Source organism: Sylvia atricapilla, chromosome 18 (assembly GCF_009819655.1).
Source record: "Sylvia atricapilla isolate bSylAtr1 chromosome 18, bSylAtr1.pri, whole genome shotgun sequence".
Classification (NCBI taxonomy): domain Eukaryota; kingdom Metazoa; phylum Chordata; class Aves; order Passeriformes; family Sylviidae; genus Sylvia; species Sylvia atricapilla.
The window spans coordinates 4,327,667-4,354,579 of record NC_089157.1 but is presented as its reverse complement, the minus strand read 5'-3'; the positions used below and the strand labels follow the sequence as shown (position 1 = coordinate 4,354,579).

At 47.6% G+C, this 26,913-nt stretch overlaps 2 protein-coding genes and 1 long non-coding RNA gene across 4 annotated transcripts in view; 1 reads left to right on the top strand and 2 right to left on the bottom strand.

Moving 5' to 3' along the window:
- Positions 1–1,861: 1,861 nt before the first annotated feature.
- Positions 1,862–16,335, top strand: WDR45B (WD repeat domain 45B). Of its 2 annotated transcripts, XM_066332107.1 has the most exons (10): positions 1,862–2,189; positions 6,565–6,639; positions 8,345–8,446; positions 9,052–9,139; positions 9,658–9,752; positions 11,091–11,281; positions 13,116–13,201; positions 13,853–13,954; positions 14,453–14,574; positions 14,858–16,335. In XM_066332107.1, exons 1-10 carry the CDS (start codon positions 2,123–2,125, stop codon positions 14,962–14,964), a joined length of 1,035 nt encoding a protein of 344 aa, XP_066188204.1. In that variant the 5' UTR covers positions 1,862–2,122; the 3' UTR covers positions 14,965–16,335. The 2 variants fall into 2 exon arrangements, with proteins under 2 accessions (XP_066188204.1, XP_066188205.1); XM_066332108.1 differs by lacking the exon at positions 6,565–6,639.
- LOC136369329 (uncharacterized) lies at positions 11,050–17,340 on the bottom strand. The gene is made up of 2 exons (XR_010745011.1): positions 16,516–17,340; positions 11,050–11,583 (listed from the first exon to the last, which is right to left on the bottom strand). It is a non-coding gene; the product is annotated as an uncharacterized lncRNA (long non-coding RNA).
- An 868-nt stretch (positions 17,341–18,208) lies between these two features.
- The window catches only part of FOXK2 (forkhead box K2), a 45,324-nt gene continuing 36,619 nt past the window's right edge, over positions 18,209–26,913 (bottom strand). The window contains exons 5-9 of the mRNA XM_066332103.1: positions 26,009–26,202; positions 25,040–25,215; positions 23,860–24,156; positions 23,275–23,484; positions 18,209–20,476 (exon numbers count right to left, since the gene is read on the bottom strand). Coding sequence (XP_066188200.1) covers positions 20,280–20,476; positions 23,275–23,484; positions 23,860–24,156; positions 25,040–25,215; positions 26,009–26,202 — 1,074 coding nt within the window. The 3' untranslated portion in view covers positions 18,209–20,279. The remainder of the gene's footprint in view (positions 20,477–23,274; positions 23,485–23,859; positions 24,157–25,039; positions 25,216–26,008; positions 26,203–26,913) is intronic.

Sequence of the window (26,913 nt, the reverse complement as noted above, 5' to 3'; positions counted from 1 at the left end):
ATTGAGGAGGGTTTGCTTTATCTTCCTTTAGAAGAATTTGAAGAACAATATCCCTGAATTAGATACCAGAAATGTGAACTCAGCCTTTAAGTATCGTGTAAGGCTTCTCATACAACACCTGTCTACAAAATTGTTACCTCAAATGTGGAAGAATAACTCAAGCCAAGTCTTTCATGTGTGAAGGGATGATTGTGACTCCTCAGTAATGACAATCCTTCGGTGCAGCTTCATCCCAGTTTCCTATCAGTGTCTCCACTGCTGTGAGATACCACCAAGAGTCTGTGATGTTCCTCCTGGACCAGCACTGACATCCTCGGGAGTGTGAAAATTCCGCCCAGTAAAATGCGGGAGTGGTGCCGGGACCTGGAGCAACCAGTGCATCAGCTTAAAGAAAAGTGCCGTCAGAACAAGTCTTCCCACGGCGAAAGCCCAACCGGCCAACCCCGGTGCGGTGACAGCAATTCCTGTAGCCCTGTCCCCGGGAGATGAGCCTGCTGGGCTGAGGGAGCTGCGGGAACGCTGAAATTGCAGCTCCGCTGCGGCTGGACACGGACACGGCTCTCGGCAGCCCCGAAGGGTTAAACCCGAATCGGAGACACCCAGACTCCGGCAGCGTTCTGCATGTGCCCGCCCAGTGTCCGGGTGCAGGGGGAGCACTTCTGTCCCATGCACACGGCTACCTTGGTTTATTTCTTTCAAATTATATCCCTGGCCTCCTCAATCACCAGTCTGGTCCCTTTCTGTGACACGCAGGAGGAATGCCTGGCTGGAGGGAGCATTTCCGCGGATATGTGACCGTCCCCAAGGCCAGAGTCTCTGTTCCTCCTGCCAGCCACAATAAACACAAGGTAAGGACAGGCTGGAGCAGCACTCCTTGTTCCTGGTAACGCCTGCAGCAATCCCACGTGGATTAAGTAAAGCCTGGGGCCCCAAGTTGGGCAGGAGAAGCTTTAAAAAAGCAAAGCAGAGTTTGTTATTTCCCACTCCCCAGTCTCTTGGCTGCCTGAAGAAACAAAATCTCATAAAGATGCAATGTGACTATTCTATTATATATATAAATATATATATATATGTGAGTACCCTAAGAATACTAGAGCAGCTGGTCTGTGCGGAGCTCCGGGGCTGCACTCAGCTGCTGTGCACTGAAAAGCCGAGGTCACCTCCCAGCAGAGCTGGTGACAAATCCGAGATGCGACAGGAGCGGAAGGCACAGAGCGAGCGTGGAAAAAGGTGAATGAATGCACAGGAGGCATGGGGAATAGCTGGTGTTGGTGTCAGCACACACAGCCTGGGCTCCAGTTCATCCTACAGTCCTGGAATAATCCGGGTTGGAAGGGGCCTCGCCAGGCTGTCGGGTTCATCGTCTTGCTTGAAGTAAAGTTACTATTTAAGCCCAGTTAGGGTGCTCAGGGCCTTGCGTCCCGAGAACTTCCACATTTTCAAGACGTATTTGTGGTATTGGTGGTTAGGTTTGGCGGTGGTTGGTTTGGTTTGGGGTTTTGTCAAGTCAGGGAATCCCTATTTTAGAGTGTTCAACCGCAACTCCTGTGTTTTTTACTAGTTTGATGTGAAAGTTTTTACCAAATAGTCCTTGGGGGCTGTTAGAGGCCCGGGCCACCCATTCTCCCCTCCGGCCGGGCGGTCAGTCGCGGTCAGTCCCGGCTCGTCCCGGTCAGTCCGGGCGGTCAGTTTGGTCACTCCCGGCGGTCAGTCCCGGTTCGTTCCGGTCACTCCCAGCGGTCAGTCCCGCTCAATCCCGGTCCATCCCCGGCGCTCCCGCCGCCATTCCCGCGGCGCTCGACTACTCGGCGCTCCTCCCGCCGGCGGTGGCTGGGCTCTGCGCTCGGCAGCGGTGCCTGGCGGGGCCGGAAGCAGCCGCCGGCCTGTCTGCCTCGGCCCGGCGGGACTCGGCCGGACTCGGCTGCGCTCAGCCCGGCTCGGGTTCGGCTCAGCTCGGCCCGGCCGGGCTCGGTCCGCCTCGGCTCCGGCGGGCTCGCTGGACTGGACCCGACTCGGGCGGGCTCGGCTTGGCCCGGCTCGGTTCGGGCTCCCGCGGCGGGGCTGAGGCGGGCGGGCGCCGCCATGGTCTGAGGGGCGGGGGCGAAGGGGCCGAGCCGGAGCCATGAACCTGCTCCCGGCCAACCCGCACGGCAACGGGCTGCTCTACGCCGGCTTCAACCAGGACCACGGTGAGGCTGCGGGCCCGGGGAGCCGGGTGGTGCCGCGGAGGGGCGGCGGTGCAGAGCCCGGGCTGGGCCTGGGGCTGCCGCGGCTCCCGACCCGTCGCTGCGGCGTCCCGCTTGTGTCCCGAGGCTGCTGCTGACTTCGGGGATGCCCGAGGTGTGGCGGCCGCAGCTGCTGGAAGGAGCCGGGAAGGCCGCTGGCAGCGGGAGGATTTAGTGCTTCTCCCGTTGTTTTAGCACTGGTGCGGGCGTGTGTGCGCCCAGCGCTTCGGAGAGTTGAATGGGTGGGTGGAGGGAGAGGAGAAGAAACAGGACCAGGACAGTGGGGGTTTGCTGCACTTGGCTGCTCACCTTGTGTGGCTCTATCCGGCTCCTCAAAGCCTCTGCTTCAGGGGCTTCTTTGGGAACTGCCCACAGTTCAGCTCTTCCTCAGTGTAAGTACTCTACATTCAAAATGAGTGGTGTAACTGATTTTTCTTTTTACCTGGTTTGTGTTTTAAAAATTGTGTTTAAGACTACCAATCACAGTGGCAGGCAAGCCCTGATACAACAGCTCCCTGTGCATCCTTGGCTTATCTTTTCCCTTTGTTAGAGGGGGAGGCCTGTTCTAGAAAAGGGGTGCATGTGCCTCATCCTGCTTTGGCAATACAAAAATAGCACCATTCTTATGAGTAAGTGTTATTTTTGTGGAATAAGGAGTAGAAGCTCATCATTTTGTAACATCCTCTTGCCTTAACAAATAATATTCTTGCTTAAGACACTCTTGCAGCCTCTGTCATTGTGGACTGCAGCTCACGTACCTGTTGCTGACGCTGTTGAAGTCGTGTGTAAACACGAATTATTCTGTTGGTTTTAGTCAAACACCTCTGATGACATCTTGGCAATAGCACATGAAGCAGGTAATGAGGCGAGAGCACCTTGGCAGCTCTTCCTGCTATCCCACAGGCTTGAAAAGAATAGGATAGCTTGTTTCTTAGCAGCTCTGCACTTACTTTCATCTTGCCTCTGCAATGGAGATGAAAAAAGGTTTTTAAGGATGAGCTTAATTTTAGATCTGCAGGGTCTGTAATGGAGCAGTGATATTTGATGTTTGGCCTGTAGAGCTGTATAAGAACAGTTTCTCTTTTAGTACAAAATGCCTTTAGATCATCATTTTACTGTAAAACCTGTTTGTTGCAAAGGCTTCCTTAAGTTCTCTAGCAATAAATGCAGGATAAACAAACCCCTTCTCTGAATAATATCACTTCCAAAGCACCTTAAGGAATTTGTCTTGGGAATCTGTGAGCTGGCAGTATTCATGTCCCATCCCACCTCACCTGGCCAGGCAACTGAGTGATGACAAAAAAGCATGAAGGAAAAACACAATTGGCTTCTGTTTGGCAGCTCCTGGAGCTGTTCCTGTTGGGAGTGATGACGCTGCACTGCAGATAACACAGTGGCCTTTTATGAGTTTAGGGCTCTTGTAAAGGGCTGAAGGGCAGGTGATGTTTGGTCACCCGAGGAGGGCAGAGAGGAGGGAAAGCTCCCTGCTTCTTCCTGCTTCTGCCGGGAATAGAACGTGACTCACTGCAGTGCTGGAGCTCACAAGTGTGGGTGTCTGCATGTACTGTCACAATAACCTAATTTCTCAGTAATTTAAGACTGGCCGATCCCACAAGGATGGAGGACCAGGAGAAATCATTGAAGAAGTCTCTCTGGGGCTGAATCTCCCTGACTGGAAAGTGATAAAGCAGCTGTGGTTGTTCTAACCCGGGCCTCCATTGCTCTTGAGTGATGCTGATTTTATATCAGGTGCCTTTGCTTCTTTTAGGCTTTAAATTAAAAACCAAAGAAACAATGTCACACAAGGAAATGGAAGTTGTCAGTTGTTTGAAGTCAGAACATTCTGATTTTAGCTTCTTAATTTTGAGGCTGTGAGATGATTTCAGATCCTTTCCTAATGCTTTGAGAAGGACACTAAAGTGCTTTTCAAAAATGAAGAGATAAAACTTCATAATAAATGGCCATACCTGTAAATAGCTGATAAATTTCTCTTTTGTCACTGTTGCAGCCTAAAGCTGGTTTGAAAACTGAGGTGTGTGTTTCTTTTGGTGTGGAAACACCTGACTTGTGTATTTACTCTTCTCCAGTGAGCTGGAATGCTTTGTAGGACCCCGCAGAGTTGGTAGGGTCCTGTGCCCTTGGCTTTACACAACATTTATGGTGCCAAGGAAAACTACCATGGCAGAAACTGCACTGGACATGGTCACTTCCCTGGATTCCACTGCTGCCTCTGCAGGACTTCAGGCCTTGGAGAATGCAGGTTTCTCTGTGCCAACGTGTCCCCTTTGGCCTGTGGCATCTTCTAGGCTGGTCTTTAATCTAACCCTTCCTTTCTCTGCAGATTTGGAGGAATCAAACTGACCTCACTGGCATTGGTGGCAAAAAGCACTTTTACTGTAGGAAGAAGCACGACTGTGGGTCAGGGCAGTAACTCTGTAATCATTACAATTTTTTAAAAAAGTATCTGAGTTGTCTCTTGTTGGTGGCTTTTCAGCTTTTCTGTCTCTTCTTGAAAAGAAGAGTGCACTTCTTGTGGAAGGAGGTGAACCTAAGGAAGAGTTTTCTCCTCTGTCAGTCCCTTCCAGCTCTCTCACGTGGAAGGGCTTACAAGCTGTAGCCATCAAATTTGTGATTCCATTGGTAGCAGAAATCAGTCAGGTGGGAATCACCAAGTTTCAAAGCTGCTCCTGTCACCTGGAACTGAAGGAAGAAGAGGAATTTTCCTGTAGTTTTTTTTCTCGTTTGACTCAGGGGTTGCTGTGCCTGAGAGCTTCATCTCTCTGTGGGTAGTGATCGACCACATGGGGAATTTCACTGTTACTCACATCCCCACATTCTGGTGTGATGTCTTCAGTGAAAAATGTGGATATTCCCAAGGCATTAAAGCAGCCCACGTCTTACTCATGAGGTTGGTCCTGCAGAAAGCTGTAGTGGCGCTGCAGGAAGTGTAAAGTGTGTGTTTGATTGCATCAGGAATGCTCCATTTGGGTTGTCAGGAGCTGCTGGGATCAGCACAGCTCAAACCTGACAGCCTTTTCTTACTACGGAACAGCTTCAGCATCCCTTTGACTTTCCTGGAAATACAATATGGCATTAGAAAACTGTTGCTGGGAAATAATTCTGTGGATCAGCTGTGAGGAACAGATCAGTTCTCATCCTGTACAGCAGTGCTTTACGTGGAGGGAAAGGTTTCCATTGCAGTTTGCTGCCTGGCTGTCCCCATAATGCTGTCCCAGTGCTGTGAGACCACAGCAGCCAGAACAAACCAGTGCTGGGAGGGGAGGAGGGAGAGTCAACAGGGTTCATATCAAAGCCTCTTGCATGATGGTTGCTGATCCTGCTGCAATTATTACGGTCACATTAGCCACTTTGCGTGTCTGTTTGTGTGTAAACAAGAACTTTGTGCACTGTGATTGTTGGAGTATCGAGTTTTGGGAAGGGCTGTGTTTAGACAGAGCTCCAGAGCTTTTATTTGAGGGGCTCAAATCGTTGCAGTGCATAAAAATAGAACCAGAGTAACTGGAACTTATGTTCCAGTACCTCAGAGATCTTTAACTGGATTTTTGGTACAGTGCACACAAATTGTGAGCAGCCAACCTGCCATCAGGCTGCTGCCAGTGACAGCAGCTTCTTGGTGACTTGTCATTGCTCTGACTTCACAGTGGCATTTCTGTGTACCAGTGCCTGTGTTCACCTGTTAGCAGGGCAAAGAGCAGGACGAGGGACTGGCAGTTTAATGGATTTCACTAAAGAAGTACATGCATACTCCCATATGAAAAAGTAACTACAGTTATTTTCCAGAGAGTTTTAATCTGGCTTCTGCTTATGTCCTGGGTTAGACTTCAACTACTGGCATATAATTATTGGCAAGGTACAGCAGTCAGCTCTTGTTAGCACAGTTGGAAAAGCTGTTTGATGAGCACTGTGCTCTGGAAACATTGACAGCAGAGTTGTAATAATGAGGTGAATTTGGATTTATGAAGAAAGGAGGGAGCCCACTTCGTAACTGTTGGACCATAAACATTAAAATGCTGTTTTCCTGCATTCTAGTGCATGGCACAGGATGCAGGTGGGTTGGGAATTGGTTTCCTTTCCTTCTATTGTTCTCTTACCTGCCTAAAACCAATTCCAAGACATTTTCACCAGGCCAGCATAGAGGACAGCTTCTCTGGAAGATTTTCACTTGCCATCACTAGCAGAGCCTGTGAGTGCCCTTCAGCTTGAGTGTAACCATGCAGTCGTTGAGTAATGCTTTCCTAACCCTCTGGCTCTTGCTTCCTTCTTGAGTTATCTGGCAGTTACTATATATGTGTATATGTATGTGTGCTTTTTACCACAGGATGCTTTGCATGTGGAATGGAAAATGGATTCCGAGTTTATAATGCAGATCCACTCAAAGAAAAAGAGAAACAAGGTAAAATACTTACTTATTACACCATGCTGCTGTGTGCTGGAAGCTCAGCCTTCTCATTTTTTCCTGGCTGATTCTTGCTCAGCTTTCACTTTTCCATCCCTGGAAGGCTTTGAATAAAGCCTCAGGAAAGGCAGCTCCCACCAGCCCCACAGGGACTCTCACTCGTGCCTGGTCAAAAGTCTCCGTGCTGTTAATTCACACAATTGGCTGATGAGAATTTTGTCTCAGCTGCTGGCAGACTTGTGTTTGTTGTTGCTAATGTTTGTAGCCTGAGTAGGAGAGGAGGTTCCTGGGTGTTTAGGAGTAGGAGGAGTTGCTCCCTGCAGCCATCAGTTGTTTTGTTCTTGTGTGCTGATCTGGATGATCCAGTGTGGCAGTAAAACTCCTGGCTTTTTCCTAGAGATCTCAGTGTAACATTTCTCATACTCAAGAGTTTATTGTCTGCAAGAGCACTGAGAGCTCAGACCGCTAATGCTCTAAATCTTACCTTCTGTGTGTGCTTTAAAAATTAGGGAGGATCTTAATGTGGTAAAGCTGCTCCTGTGTCTTAACAGAAGTCAGTAGATGAGCTGTGTTAACAGTGGAATTTTTATCAGAAAGCAAACAAAACTGAGTCAAAATATGGGAAACTGAAACTGAGCCATGTCATTCTAACACTAAATATAGGAAGTGAGCTGCTAAACAGGTTTCCCAGCACTTGCAGCCTGTGGTGAGAAAAGGGATTTAATAAGAGGAAAAATGTACTTTATCTAGCAATTCCTACGAAATCAGCCACACTTTCACTTGCTACTGCTGTCAGGATTTTAGTCACTGTTCACATGGCCAAAGCGGACAAATCGTTTTCTGCTCTTAACAGTAAATTTTTCCGCAAGCAACATGCCTTGGGACTGTCACTTGTGACAGTGTGCTCAAAGAGTCAGGATTCAGCCTGGAGTCCTGTGGAGTTCCCTGTCAAAACTCTCACTGCCTGTAGCTCTGGATGGAGATGTTTCCAGGACTCCTGCAGTGAAAAGTTTCTTATGAGTCAGATTGCCTTTTCCCTGTGGATTCTGAGAGTTCTCACTGAACTGGCTGTGTAGGTACACAGAGATCCTGTTCATTGTTTGGGTAGGTTTAAACCTGCCCAAGACACTCCCCGATGGAGCTTGTCCATTTCATTTTCTCTGTAACCTGGTAGGAAACCAAATCTTGTTGCAACCTCAGCTTGTCTGTCTTACATCCAGGAGTTCCAAGAAATTCCCATCCAAGCAATGATTCAGTGCTCTAAGACAGATTCAAAACACATTACACATTCTTAAATTGTTTCAGGTTATCCCTTGTAGCTATTGTAGACCTTTTTGTCACAGTGATCATAGCAGAATGTGCTGTCCTGCTTTAATGGAGTCAGGAGGAGGGTCTGGTGCAGAAAGGGTAGTGTTCAAGTACAACTGTTCAACAAAGAAACAAGGCACTCAGAGGTGCTGTTGAAGAAACCACAAGGGCTTGTATGAAATCCAAGGCTTTACTGCTCCAGTGTGAAGAACTTTCAAGGAATCTACATTCTCTGGTTTTTAAAGGCAGCCAGGGCAGGAAGATGCTCTTCTTCTCAGGTGCCTGAAAAATATGCTGGATAACATGAGCATTTCTTATAAGAGTGGTAATAATTAGATGACAATTTAACTGGTTCTGACACTTTTAAATAGATATTTAAATATTTGTCTTGCAGAGTTTCTAGAAGGTGGTGTCGGCCATGTGGAAATGCTGTTCCGTTGCAACTATTTAGCACTAGTAGGTGGAGGAAAAAAGCCCAAGTACCCACCCAACAAAGGTGAGCTTGAGGGCTGGACCCTGCCAGTGCCTGCCTGGCCCCTGTGACACTGCCCAGAGAACTCCACAGCCAGGGCTGAGCTGATGGCCTGAAGGTCGGCTGAAGGGGATGCTGCAGCAGGTTTAAGTCACCGTGGTGCAGGGAGTTGCAGCACTGCTGGTGCAGTGCTAACAGGCTGCCACCTGCAGGGACTGCTCTCCAGTCCCTTCTCACAGTGAACTCTGCAAGGAGCAGGAAGCTCCCTGCCTGGCAAGCTTTGTAGGAAAATGTGCTACTCTTTTCAACTGCTGCATTAGTTCTTTCATAACCCTCAGAGCAAACAAAAAAAAAAAAAAAAAGGAGGCTTTTCTTTGGAAAAATAGATCTTTAATTTCAGTTTTTGTGGTTGGAGTTGACCAGCTCCTTCCTGCACAAGTTACAGTGTGACTTAGGGGGTTGATATGTAGTGGCTCAATGCCTCCTGGTTAGCAGGATGCCTTTCTGCATCTGCTTAGCCATTGGCTGAACCTCTTGATCAGACTGCTGGGGAACTGCAAGTTGTTATAAGGGAGCTGTGATCTTTGAATATGCCTCGATGGTCTAATGCAATCTCTGCACTGTTGTAGTCATGATCTGGGATGACCTGAAGAAGAAGACTGTCATTGAGATAGAGTTTTCCACAGAAGTCAAAGCAGTGAAGCTGCGAAGAGACAGGTTGGTACAGCAGAGGGGTCCAGACACCCAGCTTGGCTTTGTGCTCCTGCTCATTTCCAGCTGCTTGTAAAAAGAAAACGATCCAGCTGTAACACCAGCAACTGCAGCTGAAACAGGCTTTTGGGGCCAGAGCATTTGGTGTAAACAGGCCCCAGTTTAAGTATACTGCTATGTGAAGCCTTGGTGAAAAGCCTACAAGACTTCCTTGTCCCCTAATGTAGGGAAATATTCTCCTGTGGCTCCTGCTGGTTTTCTAGGTATGGAGGAGTGTGAAGAAAATTCCAGCAGATCCCTGGAGCAAGAGCAGCTGTGAACAGCTGGAGTCTGTGTGTGCGTGGGTGGAGGGGCTGGATAAAAGTGCTTTGCAGTGCTTATCATTGCGTGGCTGTGCAAGGCTGGGAGTCTCTCGTGGGGGAGGGCAGGAGGAACGGGGCTGTTCAATCAGTTGAAAGCCTTTGCAGGTCTGAGTGAGTGTTTGTGTCCCACCCCGAGTCACAGGAACCTGTGTTCTGTTTCAGAATTGTGGTTGTTTTGGACTCGATGATTAAAGTTTTCACCTTCACACACAATCCTCACCAGCTGCACGTCTTTGAAACCTGCTACAACCCTAAAGGTTAGTTGTACGTGTGGGCTGGGGAATGGAAGCAAGTTTATTGTGTTCTTGACTTGCCATTTATCTTCTGCTGCCTCAGTCAGTTCTTTAGAAGTCATTAAACACTTACTGCACTGCAGTTGTGTCCTTTGGAGATGCTTTTATGTTTGTAGAACGGTTATTAGAATTTATAAATACTTGGCCCAGAAAAGCTGTTTCCTGTGCTCATGTTATGGTTGTGATTTTTATAAGAGCTGTATGCTTTCTTCTGTAAAGAACCTGTATTTTTGCTGGGAGGTTAATTACAAACACAAACTCTAGTAAAGTGCATCATTTCCCTTTCCTAATAGAGCTGGAGGTGTTGAGCAAACTCTTCTCTCCTCTTAAAAAAGGGCCTAATGAGCAAACTGATGCTGTTCTTTTTAAAAAGCAAGGCCTGGCTGTGGCTCCCAAGGGCAGGGGCTGGGGCTTGTTCAGGGATGGGACAGAAGGAGCCAGTGAAGGCTCTCTGCAGGGCTGCAGTGGCTTGGAGGAGGGAGAAAGGGTGGAGCAAACACTTGCTGAGAGTGCTGCACGTGGAACAAGGGGTGCAGGCAGTGCTTGATGGGTGGAGGGGATCAGCTTGGATGAGAGGAGGGTGTTTTCTCCACCAGATTATAAAGGATTGGAATCCCCATCTCAGAGGGTTTTCATGCCTGCCTGGAGCAAACATGGAATTGCTGTCATGGAATCCCAGCCTGGATGCAGCTCCAGCCTGACTGACAGGCAGGGGCTGCAGAAGGAGGAGGATTTTTCTTGCACTGATGTTTCAGGAATTCACTTGGCATCAGCAGAACACCTGGGATTGGTGTGATTTACCTTAAATGGCTCACAAAACATTACAAAAAACAGAAGTGCCAGTGCTGTAAGAGCCAAGTTCAAACACAAATTAATAATAGTTTCACTGATGGAGCAGAAGCTTGGGTATCATCTCTGATAAACTCTTACCCTTCCTGAGCTGCTAAGGAGACCTTTTAACTTCTTAAAATAGCTTTGATGTAATGGACTGACTGGGCTGACCTGCAAAACCATCCTGATTCTGGATAAGCACAGCTGGATTACACTGAAATAAAGTGATGAAAGCAAGTCACCATTATGCTGCTCCTCTGCTTAACTGTGCTCTGCACTCATGGACAGATGATGTTTTTGGGACTAGCAATTAATGTAATGGCCCTACCCGTTAAAATGAGATTCTGATTTATTCCATGGGCGTTTGCTCATCCTGAAATTATCAATATTTTAGAAACTTACATTTGAAAAATGTAAAATGATCCAACTGTTCTTTTTTCTTTTTTTCTTTTTGTTTTTTGTGTCTTTCAGGTCTCTGTGTCCTTTGTCCAAATAGTAATAATTCTCTTCTTGCATTTCCTGGGACACACACGGGGCACGTGCAGATCGTGGATCTGGCGAACACGGAGAAGCCTCCTGTGGACATCCCAGCTCACGAAGGAGTCTTGAGCTGCATCGCTTTAAACCTGCAGGGAACAAGGATTGCAACAGCATCAGAAAAAGTAAGAGTCATGTCCCCTGCCTCTGACTAGGGTAGTGTTCTAGGGTAGTGAGATAAAATAGCAAGTCACATCCTTTGGAGAAAAGACAGAGAAATACCTCCTGAGAAAATCTGTCACTGAACTGTGCACTCTCACTCTTTCTTTATCTTCCCTGCTCCTCTGGGATGCCCAAACAGCCAACAGCCAAGGGCTGTGCCTGAGGTAGTATTTGTTTGAGCTGGCTGTAGCAGTGATTCTTCAGTGGCATTTGAACACAACTTGGCCCCGGTACTTCACATCTTTGATGTGTTCTTCAACAGATACTGTTAATTTAAAAAAAAAAAATGCAGGGAGGAAGCTTATTTGCATTCTTTCATCTTTATTATTTTCTGCTTAAATTCACTCCAAACCCACTAGCTAAAGAAGACCTTGTGAATAGTTCAGTTGTAGTGGTGGGCTCCGTTCTGCCCTGGCTTAGCCCCGGTTACAGAGCAGGACAGGGAGGGCTGCCCCCAGCACAGAAAGGGAGCCTGTGGCTGTGTGTTACATGGCCTGAGGAGACAAGACACTGACAAGAACATGGAATTAGGGTGCAGTGCAGATCCCCTGGGCTGGGCTGAGGCAGAGAGAGGCAAACATGATGGAGCTGTCTTGCCCCTGGGAACCACAGGGAGAGCTGCCAGGACATCTCCCCAGGGACTGTCAGGCACATGGACCCGTCTCCCTGAGGCAAGCACAGCTCTTGCTGCCTTCTTCCACTCAGCTGAAATCAGTTTCTTAAGGACAAGCCAAATTAATCCAACGAGTCTCTGTTTCACTCTGTTCTACTGCCCAGCCTGTCACTCAGACAGTTTAAAAAAAGAAAATGTATCCCAAGTCTCTCTCAAGCTTAATGACTGCATGTCTTCTAAACAGAGTTCTGAAAGCTGCCAACTCCATTGCTAAGTAGAGCCATTATCTGCTGCGTTTGTATTAAACATCCCTTGTTTTGCATAGAGAAGAAGTTCAAGCAGCTTTTATTTTCCAACTGAACTAGGAGTCTGAGCACAGTCAGCAAACATCTCAAGCCTGTCTCTTAAATCAAAACTAAACTGAGTTTACCAAGTTTTTTCTCTGCTGGGTTGTTACTTCCTGGAGTGTGACTGGAGAGCTGCCTCTGTTAACCAGGTGTGTAACAGGGGCTGCAGGTGGTGATGCAAACAATGTACACCCAGTTCTCATCAGAGGAGAGCAGCACTGATTCGTGATCACTTTATTTGAGACACACTGGCTGGTTCTGAGCTCTGCTGTCAGGCTGGCTTCACTCCAGCTGAAGGACAATTTCTCAGTGCAGGGTTCTGTCACCTGATTGGGCAGTGCCTCACATTTGGATCAATACAGATCATGAGTGTGTGGTAACTGATTCTTCTAGGTTGTGTCAACTGAACCAATTTTAAGACAAGACCAGGCACAGCTTGATTATACTTAGTGGGAAAGAATTGCACAGTAGCAATGAAAAATGCAGTAGTACTGAGGGGAGCAGGCAGAAGTGACCCACAGATCCAGGGCACACTCTACACCAGCCAGTGTGTGTGCAAATCAGGGCCAGGGCTGCAGCAGTGCCTTAGAACTGAATTAAAAGAGAATTCCAGAGTCACTAAGTGATTATACCCTAAGACATTATAACACTGTGGTGATGGAGTGTGGGGAAACCAGTGTTCTTCCCCAAAATAAAGAGAGGTTTGCAAATCTTCTAAGAAGAAAACCACAGCAGTGGAAGCTGGGGCATGCTGGTCAGACAACATTTTAGGATGCACTCACAGATGTAAAGACAGTCTTCTGCCTTTCCTAATACAATTCTTGATTCCTTTCCTAGGGGACCCTCATAAGAATATTTGATACTTCATCAGGGCATTTAATCCAGGAGCTACGTCGAGGATCACAAGCAGCCAATATATACTGGTACGTTCAGCAGCTGCAGTGCCATCTGTGTCTGGCTGTGCTGAGCCCCTCAGCCAGCACAGGATGGCTGCCCTGGGCCTCTGCAGCTCCCTCTGGGCTCACTGCTGGGAGGGGAAGGCAGGAGCTGGGAGCTCTGTGAAGCCTGGCACAGGCTACAGGAGCAGGGGCAGAGCTGTGCTGTTGCCAGGCCGTGACTCTGCTCAGCCCAGGGGGGAACTGGGGATGCTGAACTTCCCACTGACACCCAGGGAGTGCCCTGATGCACTTGAACACTGCTCAGGGGGACCTGGGGTGAGCTTCATCCCCACATCCTGCTGTGCAGGGGAGCACCCAGGGCAGAGGTGTGACTGTCCCAGGAGCAGGGAAACCCTCTGCCCATTCCCCGTGAGACCTCCCATTCCTGTGCAGAGCCCCACTGTGGGGTAGCAGATGTATGTTCTGCCCACTCCTCAGAGCAGAGCTGGGGCAGTCCCTTCCAGCAGTGTCAGTGTCCCACCCCAGTGCTGTCCATGTCAGCCACTGCAGGCCCTGTTCTGGGTGCTCCCTGTTCATCCCAAAGCTGCCCTGGGTCGGGGCAGCAGCAGAACTGTCAGTGCCAGGGCTGTGGGTCTGTCCCAGCAGAAATCCTGCAGCTGTCTGTGTTCTCTGCAGTATTAACTTCAACCAGGATGCTTCCCTCATCTGCGTCTCCAGTGACCACGGCACAGTCCACATTTTTGCTGCAGAAGACCCAAAAAGAAATAAGCAGTCAAGGTAGGGATGGAGCTGTTCTGAAGCCCCGGGGGGTCCTTGAGCTTTGACTTGCATTTAAAACCCTGGCCATGACACTCAGCAGTAAAATCTCTACACTGCTGAAGGTGGAAAAATTTATCTGCTGGGCTGGTGTGTAGCTGCAGGTTTAGGACTCTCTGGTAATTGCCAAGTTCCTGCTGTCCTTTGTGGGGCTGTAGCATTGCAATACAGGGTCAGTGTAGGTTTTAGTGGACCTTAGGATGAAAATACATTGTGGGCACTTTCCTCTACTAAAAATCAATCCTTCTGGCAGTTTTGGCAGTCACTTAAAGCCAGCAAGGTAGTTGTAGTGTCTCCCTTCCTGAGAAGGGGAATTACTCAGGTTAACTTAAAGATAAAAAAAAGCCAGTTAAACATCATGTGAACCCTGCACCTTGTTCAATCACTCCAGCAGCTCTGAATCCACTCTAGTCAACAGCTTACCAACCTGTTCATGCCTTTCTTTGTTTTCTCTTTCAGTTTGGCCTCTGCCACCTTTCTCCCCAAATACTTCAGTTCCAAATGGAGTTTTTCCAAATTCCAGGTTCCCTCAGGCTCTCCGTGCATTTGTGCCTTTGGAACAGAGCCAAATGCTGTCATAGGTGAGTGATGGAGGCGTCCCCAGGTTCTGGCTGGAGAAGCAGGCTTTGAACTGTGCTGGCTTGGAGGGAAGGGGATGATCTGCTGGGACAGGGCTGAGTGTCCCTGTTCCCTGTCACCCAAGAGCTCTGGCTGCTCCCAGTGCCCAGGGAGGGAGGCACAGCACAGGGCTGGTGGCCCAGGGGTCCCTCCAGAGCACCTCTGTGAGTCTGGAGGGCAGCTTACACTGGAGAAAAGGAGAACACCTCTGGTACAGCGCCCCTGACCCTGTTGTTTGTGTTGCAGCAATATGTGCAGATGGCAGCTACTACAAGTTCTTATTCAACCAAAAAGGGGAATGCTCAAGGGACGTGTACGCTCAGTTCCTAGAAATGACGGACGACAAGCTTTGACTGAGGGCAGGGGAGTGCACGGCTCAAAGCACTGCCTCGGCCCCCTGCGCCTCGGAGGGACAGATCTGAGCGTCCAGGACTGATCCACAAGTTCAGCAGAGCTCATGGAGAAGCCTGGCTCAACGTGATCACAAGCAGCTCTGAAGTAGTGGACTACATATGTTTGTTCTCATTTCTGCAAGTATTCATCATTAAAATCTCTTTGGGTTACTGTCACCAACTCAAGTTTTCAAGATGTGGCTTTCAACAAGCTTGTGCCTATTGGGTTTCTCTTTAGTGTAAACTGTGACATGACTGGAGCTCCAACAAGAGTGCCTGCCACAGGGAAAGCTCTGCAGGGGCTGTCCGCACCTTCGGCTGGCCTTAGGAAAAGGGATGTGAAACCAGAAGATTTTAGGCATTGCTTTACTTCCACTGCATGGCTGGGAGCAGGGGAGCACTCGGGGTCATGCATTCTCCATCAGGAGTCCTGCCTCCTCCTCCCCTGGCACAGCTGAGGGAACAGAAAAGGTGACAAATATGGAGCAAGGGACACCTGTAGCTCAAGTCCTGCTTGTCCTCTGACCTGGTGCCTGGGGCTGGGTGGTGGTGGTGGTGTGGCCCTGCCAGTGCTGCTTCAGGTGAGGGATCAGCGTTACTTGTCCAAGGTGCCAACCCTGGGAAGCAGCTGGAGGCACCTTTGGGCAAGGGCTGACCCAACTCCCCTCTCCTGTGAGCACAGCAGGCACCAGGGCTCCTGTAGCTGTAGAGCTGGCTCCTTCCATAATCCAACAGTTGGTGCTGGTGTGACAGCTGCCAAACTGCTGCCAAATGCTGCAGCTGGGAGGCTGGAGAGGCCATGTCCACATCCAGCACAAGAACTGAACAAAGTGGCAGGAAGTTCCATGTCTGCAATGGCTTTAAATTTGCAAACTTGTCTCTTTTTCTTTTTTTTTTTTTTTCCCCTTTGAGCTGTCGCGTACTCTTGCTGCTGGCCCAGGGACAGGTAGGTTAGACTGAACCCACTGACTTGTGCACTCTGCCCCAAAAATTGTTCCCTTTTTCCTGCTGCCCTAAGGCACAAGCTCCTAACCCAGAACCTGAGATAGCCCCACGTTTGGCATCTGTGGCACTAAACACTGGGGCAGGGAGGTCTTGCTCTTCTGGAAGCTAATTTCACAGATGCTTCAGCCCTGACACGCTGTGACTTCAGTTGCAAACTCTAACTTTGACAAGTCCCTTTTAGTGTCATGTAACCTACTAAGGACTAACTTACCATGTTGATGTCAAGGTTGCATGTTGCTTTTATGCGTATTTAACCACAGGAATTGTTTTGCACACTTATTTGTAATATGTTATTTCTTTTAAATAAAAGTGACTAACTTTGCTGTATTCACTGATGGTCACAGCCATGGTTTCCAGTGCTCCAGGCTGGGGGAATAAACGTGAGTCAATAGTGGTGGCTGGTGAAGGACAGGAGCAGGTGAGCCACTGCCTGGGACATGCACCTTGTTGTCTGTCCTAAAACAAGTCCAACTTCCCAGTGCAAAGCAGTTTTTGTTCAGCACTTACCTCACCGTTCCCCAGTGCTGAGGCTGCTCAGCTCAGAGCAGCTGGACCAGCAGAAGGACCTGAAGTGTCATCTCCTGTAGGATGGAATGGGAAAGTGCTGGAGGCTGCTCCCAAGGGAAACTCCCTCTCACTGCAGGTGGGAGCTGATCCCAGCGCCAGGAAACTCCTGAGCTGCCCCATCCAGCCCCTGCTCCAACAGCTCTGCCGGGCGTCAGCTGCTGCTGCCCCAGCCCCCTGCCCTCCTGTCCCAGTTATCCCAGAGCTGACAGGAGACTATAGACACATTTCTGGGCAAGACTGAAACTTTCTAAACGTGTAAAATTTTCCCTAAGCCTCCTCCTGTGGCAGCAAGAATGGAAAAACCACACCTGTGCAGGCAGCCAGCAGTGCTGCACTAACCCTGGACTGCCCTAATACACCTCAGACTTCTTGTGCGACCTGCAAATGGATGTGATCAGGTAGAGAGCAGTTTTACAGTGGTAAATCCAGCACAGGGTTGAGTCTTCCCAGCTGGCTCCAGGCTGCTCTGCCAGGGCTTCACTCACTGCAGCTCTGCCTCCCCTGGATGAGTTTGCACAGCCCGACAATCAAATGGAGCAGAGCTCAGTCACTTCTGGGGAAAAGGATGAGGACTGTGGGCCCTGTACCCAGCACTGATGGACTGCTGGTACCACACGGCCACCAGGAGAGCAGAGAGTTCACACAGCAAGTCTAAGACACAACTGTTCCTGGGGCACAACGTGTTCCCTCCAGCGTCTGCTCTTCAAGTACAGGGATTAGCAGTTTCTTTTGTATTGAAGAGTAACTCAACGCCTTCTCTCCCCATTTCGCCATCTCTCCACAGTACCTGTGTCGCAGTTCAGAATCCTGACAGGAAAACTAATGAGTCAATGCACTACAGTCTACAGTAATTCCAGGTACCTGCCAGCAGGAACTGTGGAATACAGGATTGCTTTCAGAACCTTTCAGTCGTCACAATAAAGGAGAAAATACAAGATTAATCAGTGCAGTTGGAGATGTGAGACACGACCAGTTCTAACAGACACAGGGCAGGAGGGCTGTGCTGGACACAGCAGCCAGGGAACGGGGCTGGGTCACACTGCCCTGCCTGCCTGCGGGGCAGAGTTACAATTACACCACTTCACTGCCTCCATGGCGAGCTCCTTTCTTCTTCTTCCCCAAGGACTGTGTTTGTTCAGAGCCTTCAGACCAGGCTTTCTGTTCTGCCTGTTCAGTCCAAACGCTGCAGCTCTCCCCAGCAGTTCACAGCCATCCACAGCTCGTCGAGTTGGGTTTCTCCCTAGCTCTTGAAAGCATTGCCACAAAAACCTGACCCAGCTTCCAGGAAAGTTCTCCTGGTCCCTGAAAGCATTTCCCCAACTGCTGAGAGACAGAGACTGTAAACGGGGATCAGACACCAAACCCACACTCATGACAATGATTCCACAAAGTGCCATCTCCTAAAGCTTACTTCAGAAACAAGGATCCATCTCCGGCAGACACGTCCCTGTGCCCTCCTGTGTCCCCAGCAGAGCAAAGCCCTGGCAGGGTCCAGCCCAGGCGCCTCCAGGCTCCTGGGACACGGCCTGGCTGGAAGGGGCACCTCGGCTCCCTGGGGCTGACACAGAAGCTGCATTAGCCCCAGATATATATCAATATTCCAAACACACTTGGTTGAGTAATTTCAACTTAGTTAATTTGCTGAATAAAATTTAATTTTATTTAAAAAAATCTTATACACTATTATTCACCTAGCCCTAGTTGTGAACAGATTCTCACTTCTGAAAATAAACCACATTCTAGTCAATTCATTCAACACCAAATTAAATTACTAGTACTGGATTTTTTTTTTCTTAAAAAAAGTATGTTAAAACTTTACTTTTTTTTTATTTTTAAAACCTCTAAAGAAAACGTTGCAATTGTACAGAAATGCTTCTTTTCAGGTTATGCCTTTTTTTTAAATGCCTGTTATAAATCCAGCTTGTGTAGAGTTTTTTTTTTCATAGTTTTTTAATGTATTATCTGCAGAGACATTGTAACAGTTCCATTGTGTGGATGAACACAAAACTTGTACAGATTTCTCATATTTGGTCTTTAGGTAAATAGTTTCCAAAAGCTGCCTAAAATAACCACTCCAAACTGTTCAGTCCATCATGAAAATACAGTTTTTTTTCCTTTCGTAGCAGGAAAGGAAATATAAATAATGCATCTTTATTACAGAACAGGACAAAAACCAGATTCCGATGGAGCCAACTGCGGCTCCCACTCACCTGGCTGCAGGAGGAACTAAGACGTTGTGTGAGTTGAAGACTGAACAGCAGCCTTGTTTCAATTGAATCTTGAAATGTAAAGTGGAATCTATTACCACATTAAAGTGAGAGAAATTACCGATACATTTTAAAATGTTCAACTGCAGAACACACACTTAAAAAAAAAAAAAAAAAAAAAATTATTACCATAATCTGGTAGCCACTGTTAGAAAACCACAACAGCTACTGGTCATGGAGACCCCGAGGTCAGTGTCTGACATCAAAGTGTTACAGAGAAATGGGGCAGATTAATTTCTACTGAAGGGTGCTTAAGCTTAAAAATATCGAATATACCTCTGACAAGATAATTTTACTCTTTTTAAAAGGACTCGTGATAAAGAATTTTTATCTTTCTAAATGAAGAACAGTCTGTTATCTTAAACATACACAATATTAAGCGAGACTCTTGTTTTACTTTAGACTGGAAAAATATGCCAGGGACAGTCAAAGTCAACACAAAGTAACAAACAGCAAAAGGTAGCAGAGAGAGAAACAGGTAAGTGCAGCTCTGGTCAAATCCATAGCAGTTCTTTACGTCAGTTAACGGCTCATTTACATCAGAGTTTCTAATCAGTTACATGCAAGCCCAAAGAAGCGTTTGATCACTACACATGGTAATAAAATTTGATTAAATTTATCAGGCAACTGCTAAAATATGAAAATTTGCAGATGTAATAAAGTAGCTTTATCTGAACTTGAACAGGACAGACAAAAGTAAATCATTCCGTTGGTTAAAAAAACCCTACATTCAGTTTTTTACCGAACAAAATTTCACATGAAAAGTAGTTGTGTGATTCCAAAGTTTCCGGAGTAGAAATGGAGTGATTTGAAATGTCAAAGACCCCATTGTTTTGCAAAGAAATGAAAATACACCTCAAAAATTTCTAATTCCACATGTGAACAACAAAATACTGCATATCTATCAACAACTGCATGGGTGGGTGGTTCGGAAAGGCTTAGCTGCCACGGTGTCGGAATGGCTCCTGCCTCTGTTCCCTTTAGGAATATACAATCGTTTGAAACCAGTCACACTAAGCGCTATCATGCTGCCGTTACACTGAGATCCTCAGTCCTGGGAATAATCTGACAGATCCTGTTAAAGCTGCAGCCCTCCCAGCACACACAGTCCGTGGGGCAGGAGGGGCGGGGGCACAGCCTCTACAACAACATGGTTCTGCAGTTTGACTTTAAATTACCAAGTTTTAAGGCCACCTGTGTTGGGTTTTGTTTCAGTGCTGAAAGTTGAAGTCTGATCACAGGGCCCCTTTCCCCACTGCGTGAGAACATGTTCCAACATTTTAGGTGTTAGATTTAAGTGTCTCCTTTTGGCACCACGGAGTTTGTTTTTGTTGTTTTTTTTTTTTTTTTTTGTGTTTGTTTTTTGTTGGTTTTTTTGTTTGTTTTTTTTTTGTTTTTTGTTTTTTTTTTAAAAAAAAAGAAAACTCCCCTAAGTTTCTAGTTCTGGCTGCCTTTGTCACTCACTGCCACGGGTGGGGTGTCCACGTTCACAGCTATGACTATGCTCTCCCCGTCCTCTGTTTTGATCCGTTTGAGTTCCTGCTGTTCCGACTGGTCTCCGTTCTGGCGCTTGGTGGGCAGCGATGCCGACGCGGACGCGTGGGTCGCCAGCATGTGCAGAGGACTTGCAGCAGCTGCAGGAAAGAGAACACCAACTTCAGCACCCTGCCCCTTGTCAGATACAGGCAGCAAACCTGCTCTGTCACTGAGATCAGTCCTGTACTGGTACCACGGGGGGTATTGGCAGGCCCAATTGTTTAAACTGCACAAACGTGTTGTGCAGATTAAGGACGTTTTCTCAAATCACTCAACTTCACACAGATTTGGACCCAGATGGGAGAACAGGGAAGCAGCTCCATTTAGCCACTGAAGCTGAAGATGGGAAAGGATTTGATGACTGAAGATTCAGCAAATCCACACCATAACTTGTAAAAGAACAGAAGTGGATCCACAATCCCCTTCGGTAGGCTCTGGCCAGCTCCCTGATCCCTGCAGATGTGTGACGTGGCCTGGAAGGAGAGCAGGACTGTGCCAGGCCCAGCTGGGGCTGTGGGTCACTGCAGGGAAGTTCTGGGGTTCACAGAGCCAGGAGAGGCACATGACAGAGCAGCAATTCCCTGCAGTGGGTAAGGAGGTATTTGCCAAAGCTAAGGAAAAGGAAGGGCTGGGACAAGTCCCAGTGGTCAGCAATGACCCAGGTGACAAAATGCAAGTGCACAAGTGAATCACAGCAAGAGAGGGACAGTTCAAACACCCCATATAAGATTTTCACCTTTCTCCTTCCATGGATGAGGCAGCACAAGTCACCACTCATGGGTGACATCCCTGAGGTTCCTCCCTCTGCCCATGAGCAGCCCCTTCCTCAGCACCAGCCCTGAATAAATTCACCTCTCAAATGTCTTTGCCAAGAACGCAAAATGCTGATTACACATTTCCTGGTTCAGTGCATTTCATGAACCTGTATCTAAACATTATCAAACCACCTGTCTTTTTCCTGCTCCTTCCCTCAGCACCACTTCACTGACATTACCATGGCATTCCCTGCTGGTGGAGATGAAACATCTAGTCCATGAGAAATTATTACTTATTAAGCTTACAGTTTGTTATTAGTAAGCTGTCCTAGAGATCATCACCTCTGCATGAACCAAGCTGTAAATGAGTTTGTTCTGGAATCTCAGCAGTCATTCAGCTGCCATTAGAAAAGATATTCCTTGCACCATTTCTGAAGAGGAGCCATGGAGATGGAACTTCTGAATAAAATACCTTCCTGCAAATTTTGTGTTGCTTAAATAAAAAACCAGTAAGTTCACCCCTCACCTTCAGACACACATTAAGACAACCACTGCACTATTCTGCTGCATTCTTCCAGTGGAAGAATGGCAGGGGGATGGAATGAAATGAGCTCTCCTGACCCAAACCCTTCTGTGATTCTGTGATTTTTCCCTCCAGGGTCTGGAGGGTTGTCAGAGATCCTCTGATAGGTGGGAGTAGGAAAGACGATGTTTGAAATTTACACTGAGAGCTGAGACACAGAATATTGAGTTATGAAACTTTATTGTACAATAAGAAACCTGAGTTTCTTACAGACCCCAGAGCTCTCAGCTGACTCACAGGGACCAAGCAGTGCTGCCAAGCTGTTCTGCTGAGAGCAGGATCTGAAAGCACCTGCTTTACTACACATGGAAAAAGGAACAGGAACAAGATTTCCTCTGCATTTCTTTCTTCTCAGATAGCACAAACCTTTCACCAAAGACAAGCACACAAATGTGTGTGTGAACACAGCTCTGTGTGTTACACAGACAAACACAAATCTGTGCTTCTATAGACCCAGCTCCCCCTTCTGATGCCTTGCCTGAGAATTTCCTGGTTTCTTGCTGGTTTAGGAGTTACTCTAACAAGAGATCAGGACCCCGAGCACAGCTCACTGCACACCCATCACACACACAGACAGCAGTGGGAAGCATCACAACTCTCCTCCTGTGTGCAGCCACATTCCCTGCACACCCTGCAGCCCTTGGCTGCCGCGTCAGGGAACAGGTTGAAAGCAGCCAAGTTTTCAGAATCCAGAAAAAAGAGAAAAAGAATTATTCCTTACTTTTAAAAATAGCTTTCTGGTGTATTTCACATGGCTCTCAGCTCTACTCACACATCCCTTCTGACACAGAAAGTGCACCTCAAGTCTGACTGTGATGCTTTTGCTGCTCTTAAGCTGGAAGTGAAGTGGCAGCAGCCAGAATACTGACCTACAAATGTCAGTGATGGCAAAGGAGTAAAAAGGAAATGAAGCAGATAATTCACTCCATTAGAAAGACTTTTGAGCAGAAATGCAGGTAATAAATTGATATAAGACAGCCCTAAAAGTATTTCTGTAAACACATGACAAAACCCCTCTCCTTCAGTATCAGATACTAACAAAGCCAAACTGTTAGAACAAGCTGTGAGGACCTGCCAGCAGAGCAAAGCTGCCTGTGCTGGGAGCAAGAGGCAATGTGTGCAATGATGACAAAGCACTGCTGCCCCCTGAGCCTGCCAAGGCCCACAGGGGAATGATGGATTCAGACAGGAACCACCTCAAAACCTACAGAACTCTGGTCTTTTCAGGACAGGTTCAATAAAATTATAACAAAAAGTAACAGTTCAAAGAGCCAACCCACAAGCAAGTTCTGGTTTTCCTGTCGGTGGCTTCCAACAAACCACCTGGGAGCAGGAACCATTTTAACAGCTCTGATCTATGGGAACTTCTTTTAAAACTTGTTTCTATCCTGGTTTAACGAGGAGAGAGGATGGGTTGTCACCACTAAGGACATCTCTAAAACAACCACAAAGAGGGGAGAGGGAAGAGAGGGGGAGGGAGAGGGAGGGAGGGAGAGAGAGGAGGAAGGAGAGAGAGAGAGAGAGAGAGAGAGCAGAGAGGAGGCTGTCCCGCCCGTACCTGCAGTGCCCTGGCCCGCCACGGCGGCGCTCAGGGGCACGATGTGCGTTCCGTTCTGTGTGACAGCTTTGATGGGCAGCTGGTGCTGCCCCAGCGGCGCCTGTTGCACTATGGTAACTGTCTGTAAGGGGGCGGGCTGCGATGTCTGGATGATGCGACCAGCAGCTCCTATTGCAGCATGGCTAATAGCAGGGAGAGGCTCCACTTTCACTGGAAAACAGGAGAGAAAATGTGGTTAAAATCACCAGAGTGCTCAGGACCCACTTGGTTTCACTCAATCGGCCCTCAGCGGAAGTGTGTTGTTTTATTACTCACTCCAATATATCTGAGAAATTACAATTTGAAATCTTCAGTTTTAGCCCAACACTTGAAGCACTGCCCTGCAAGTTTTGATGCCCCAGCCCTGCCCCTCCCTGAATGAGGCTTGGAGCAACTTGGGATAGTGGAAGGCATCTCTGCCCACAGCAGGGGTGGAACGAGATAAAGTCCTTCCAAACCAAACTGTTCCACGGTTCTACGATTCTCAGCTTCAACTACTGATCCCTCTGTATAAAGAGGTGCCAAAACAACCCCACAGCTTCTCACCTTTGACTTCCTTGTGGTCTCCATTCTCTTGAGGTTCTACCTTGGGCTGGGTGACCATAGCAGCTTGTGTGACGACGGCCTGTCCCGCGACAGTGTAAGTGTTTGCTGGTGCTAATCCAGTCACGTTGGTGACTGACACAGCTGGGATCTGGTGCACAACATGAACTGTCTGAACTACAGGCTGCTGGGAGGTCGATGTTGTCACGGGAGTTGCAACAGTGTAGGTGACGGGTTTGATAGCTTGTGGTAGCTGCCGTTGTACAGTAATTAAAACTGGCTGGCTAGAGAGAGGTGATCCTACCAAGAAAGAGGTCAAAATTAGACTGCCAATTTTCATTATTTCTTTTAAGCCAGTCATTCTTTTAAATTTTACATTAGAACCTCAGAGAATTCATGAGCTTCTTCACTAATGCCTGAAGGAGCCAAAAGGTGATCCTGGACTATGAAGGTTAGGACAAGTGGCCATTCCCAGCTCCAGGCTCAAGGTAAGGACTGTACTGGCTCAGCAAGACCCACACATCATTTGGACACCCCAGCTCTGCCCCCAAACAAAGCTGTGGTTAGCACTTATTTAAGTAAAGCCCTTTGCAGAGATGGGAGCACCTTTGTGCTGCAGGTGTTGTGAGGAGCATGCCTGCACTGGGAGCCCTGAGGAATGCCCAGGACCATGGCTGCCCTCTGTAGTGCCACATCACCACCAAGAAATTGGATGGCAAACGTGTCTCAAAGAAGGTAATGAAATAAACACAACCATATCCCATCATGCCTTATGCTCTTTCTGTTTTAAATAGGAAATTTCTTATATCCCTTTATCCTTTCAATTCTTCTATCCCTGCCCCACACTGGGAGGATGACATGACCACAGAGGTGCGAAAAGCATTTCCTTATTTCTGTAACACACACAGCCTTACATTTTGGGGATTTTTCACGAGAACTGTTACAAAACAGCACAGTCCTACAGGACAGGCACAGCCTCTCCTCAGTAACGTGAGCCAACGTTCTGGAGCAGCCCCAGGTAACAACAGCCCCTATGTTCAAACAGACCCTCCCTGGCCGTTCGAGTTTCTCACAGATCTGCTCTGAACGTGAAGAGGTGGAATATATACCCATTTTTTCTGCACATATTAAGTCCTGGCAATCGATTGGTGTCAGCCCCAGTGCTGAGCTCAGGGCTCCTCACCTGGGGCACTCTGTGCAAATCGCGCTTCTTGTATGACGGCGAGTTTTGGCTGGATGGCGCTGGGCTCAGGCTCCATGGGGACAGGAGATCCTTCCCTGGACAGGCTCTCGGGGGTCTGGACGCCACTGGAGTGCGCAGACAACACTCCAGAGTGGTTAGGAGAAGCTGGGGCACTTCTGTAGTCAGAAATGAAAGCAGCAGCTGATGTGTTTTAACTTCTGAACTGTGAAAGCCCACGGCCTTCCTCTAACGAGACTGTAACACACTGCCCGCAGCAGGGGAGGGCACAGCTACAACCCAGAGCTCAGCATCTTTTAAAAAGCTTCTGTTAAACAGGGACAGAATTTAAAAGCAAACTCCAGATACAGTTAACAGAGAAGAAGTGGCTGGATGCCTTCTTAGGGAGACTCTAAATCTGCGAAACATGAACATTTCTTCTGGTGGAGAAGAACAATGAGCAAATCTGAGGCTACAGGGCAAGTAGAAAAAGATCTGCACCAGCAGAAAGGCCATAACTTTACAGAGGGAATAATTTAAACCCAGGTGTTTCCCCATCACAAAATCTGCTCGAACATTATCAGACTGAATACACAATTGTCATCTCTAAGGTCAATAAAATGGTAGCCGGTATCTGAGAATTTTCTTTGTAAACAGTTTTAAAATCCAGTAGATGGCAGTTAGAAATTAAAATTATCATTCTGCAAAGCCCACCAAAGGTACAGCAAGGCTTGCATACATTAACAATCTGATAGTTAGTTATGCAAACCGAGTTCTTTAACACTAAAAACAAGCAATAAACACAAGCCTGGTGTATGGGGCAGCCTCCTAATGACACACACAGAATTCAAACACTGAGTCTGGATGAAATTAAATTACTAAACTTGTGACTGTATCCAAAGCTATCAAGTCTGTAGCAGCCTGAAGGTTAAACAACAGCCATAGTCTTTTTGTTCATCTGGTTTTCCTTACCTAGAAGAGAGTGGTCCCAGAGGGGTTCTAAAGCAAGGTACTCCCCTAGGCCGCCTTTTCCTAAAAGCCTGCTCTATTAATTTGCTTTCAGAGGCAGGGTCTATCCTCCAGAATGAGCCTTTGCCTGGTTCTTCCTGGGAACGTGGTACTTTGATGAAATAACGATTCAGAGAGAGATTGTGACGTATTGAATTCTATGGAACATAAAAAAATATGTAGAATTCATATAACTTTTCCAAGTCAGAATGTGGCCTACTGCAGCAGTTTGTACTATAGGAGACTCGGGGTTCAGCTCTTTAATTCCTTAATTCAACAGAACTCAGAGCACTACCAAGCAGTGCCATAAACCTGAAAGGACTCTTGCATTTGTCAAATCTTTCCCAGCAGTTCAAAACCCAGTATGCTAATTGGAAATAACAGGAATCCCATTTATTTCATTCTCTCATGAGAAACATGGTGATTGAAACCAATGTTTAGAACACTACAAATACTTGTGCAGAATGCAGTGTTAAAAACAAGAATAAAAATGATCAGTGCTTGTACACACCACCCTTCCCCAGGTGTCCCAGCTCCTTCCAGGAGGGCCAGCAGAATACAGCATATATTGATTCTGATCCTAGGTGGTAATTCTGTTACTGTTCCACAGCTCAGAAAGAAAAGGCCAAAAACGTTCCAAAGGCAGCTGGATTGGTGTGAATTCACCCACAGTCCAGTTTGTCTCAACAACAGGGCCAAGAATTTAACGTGTCAATTAAAACACCAAGTGGCAGCAGGTCCTGAACCAGCTCTTCCAGATCTTTGTCACCACGGTCCCTTTGCACATTCCCACATCCTCAATTTGCTGCAACATCCCCCTACTCCTCCATCAGAGCAATGCACAGAACTGCTGACACCCTCAAGTGCCT

Coding starts and splice junctions, on each gene's coding strand:
- WDR45B (XM_066332107.1), top strand. CDS start 2,123: ATGAACCTGCTCCCGGCCAACCCGCACGGCAACGGGCTGCTCTACGCC. Junction 2,190..6,564: donor CGGCTTCAACCAGGACCACG/GTGAGGCTGCGG, acceptor TTTTTACCACAG/GATGCTTTGCATGTGGAATG. Junction 8,447..9,051: donor CAAGTACCCACCCAACAAAG/GTGAGCTTGAGG, acceptor GCACTGTTGTAG/TCATGATCTGGGATGACCTG.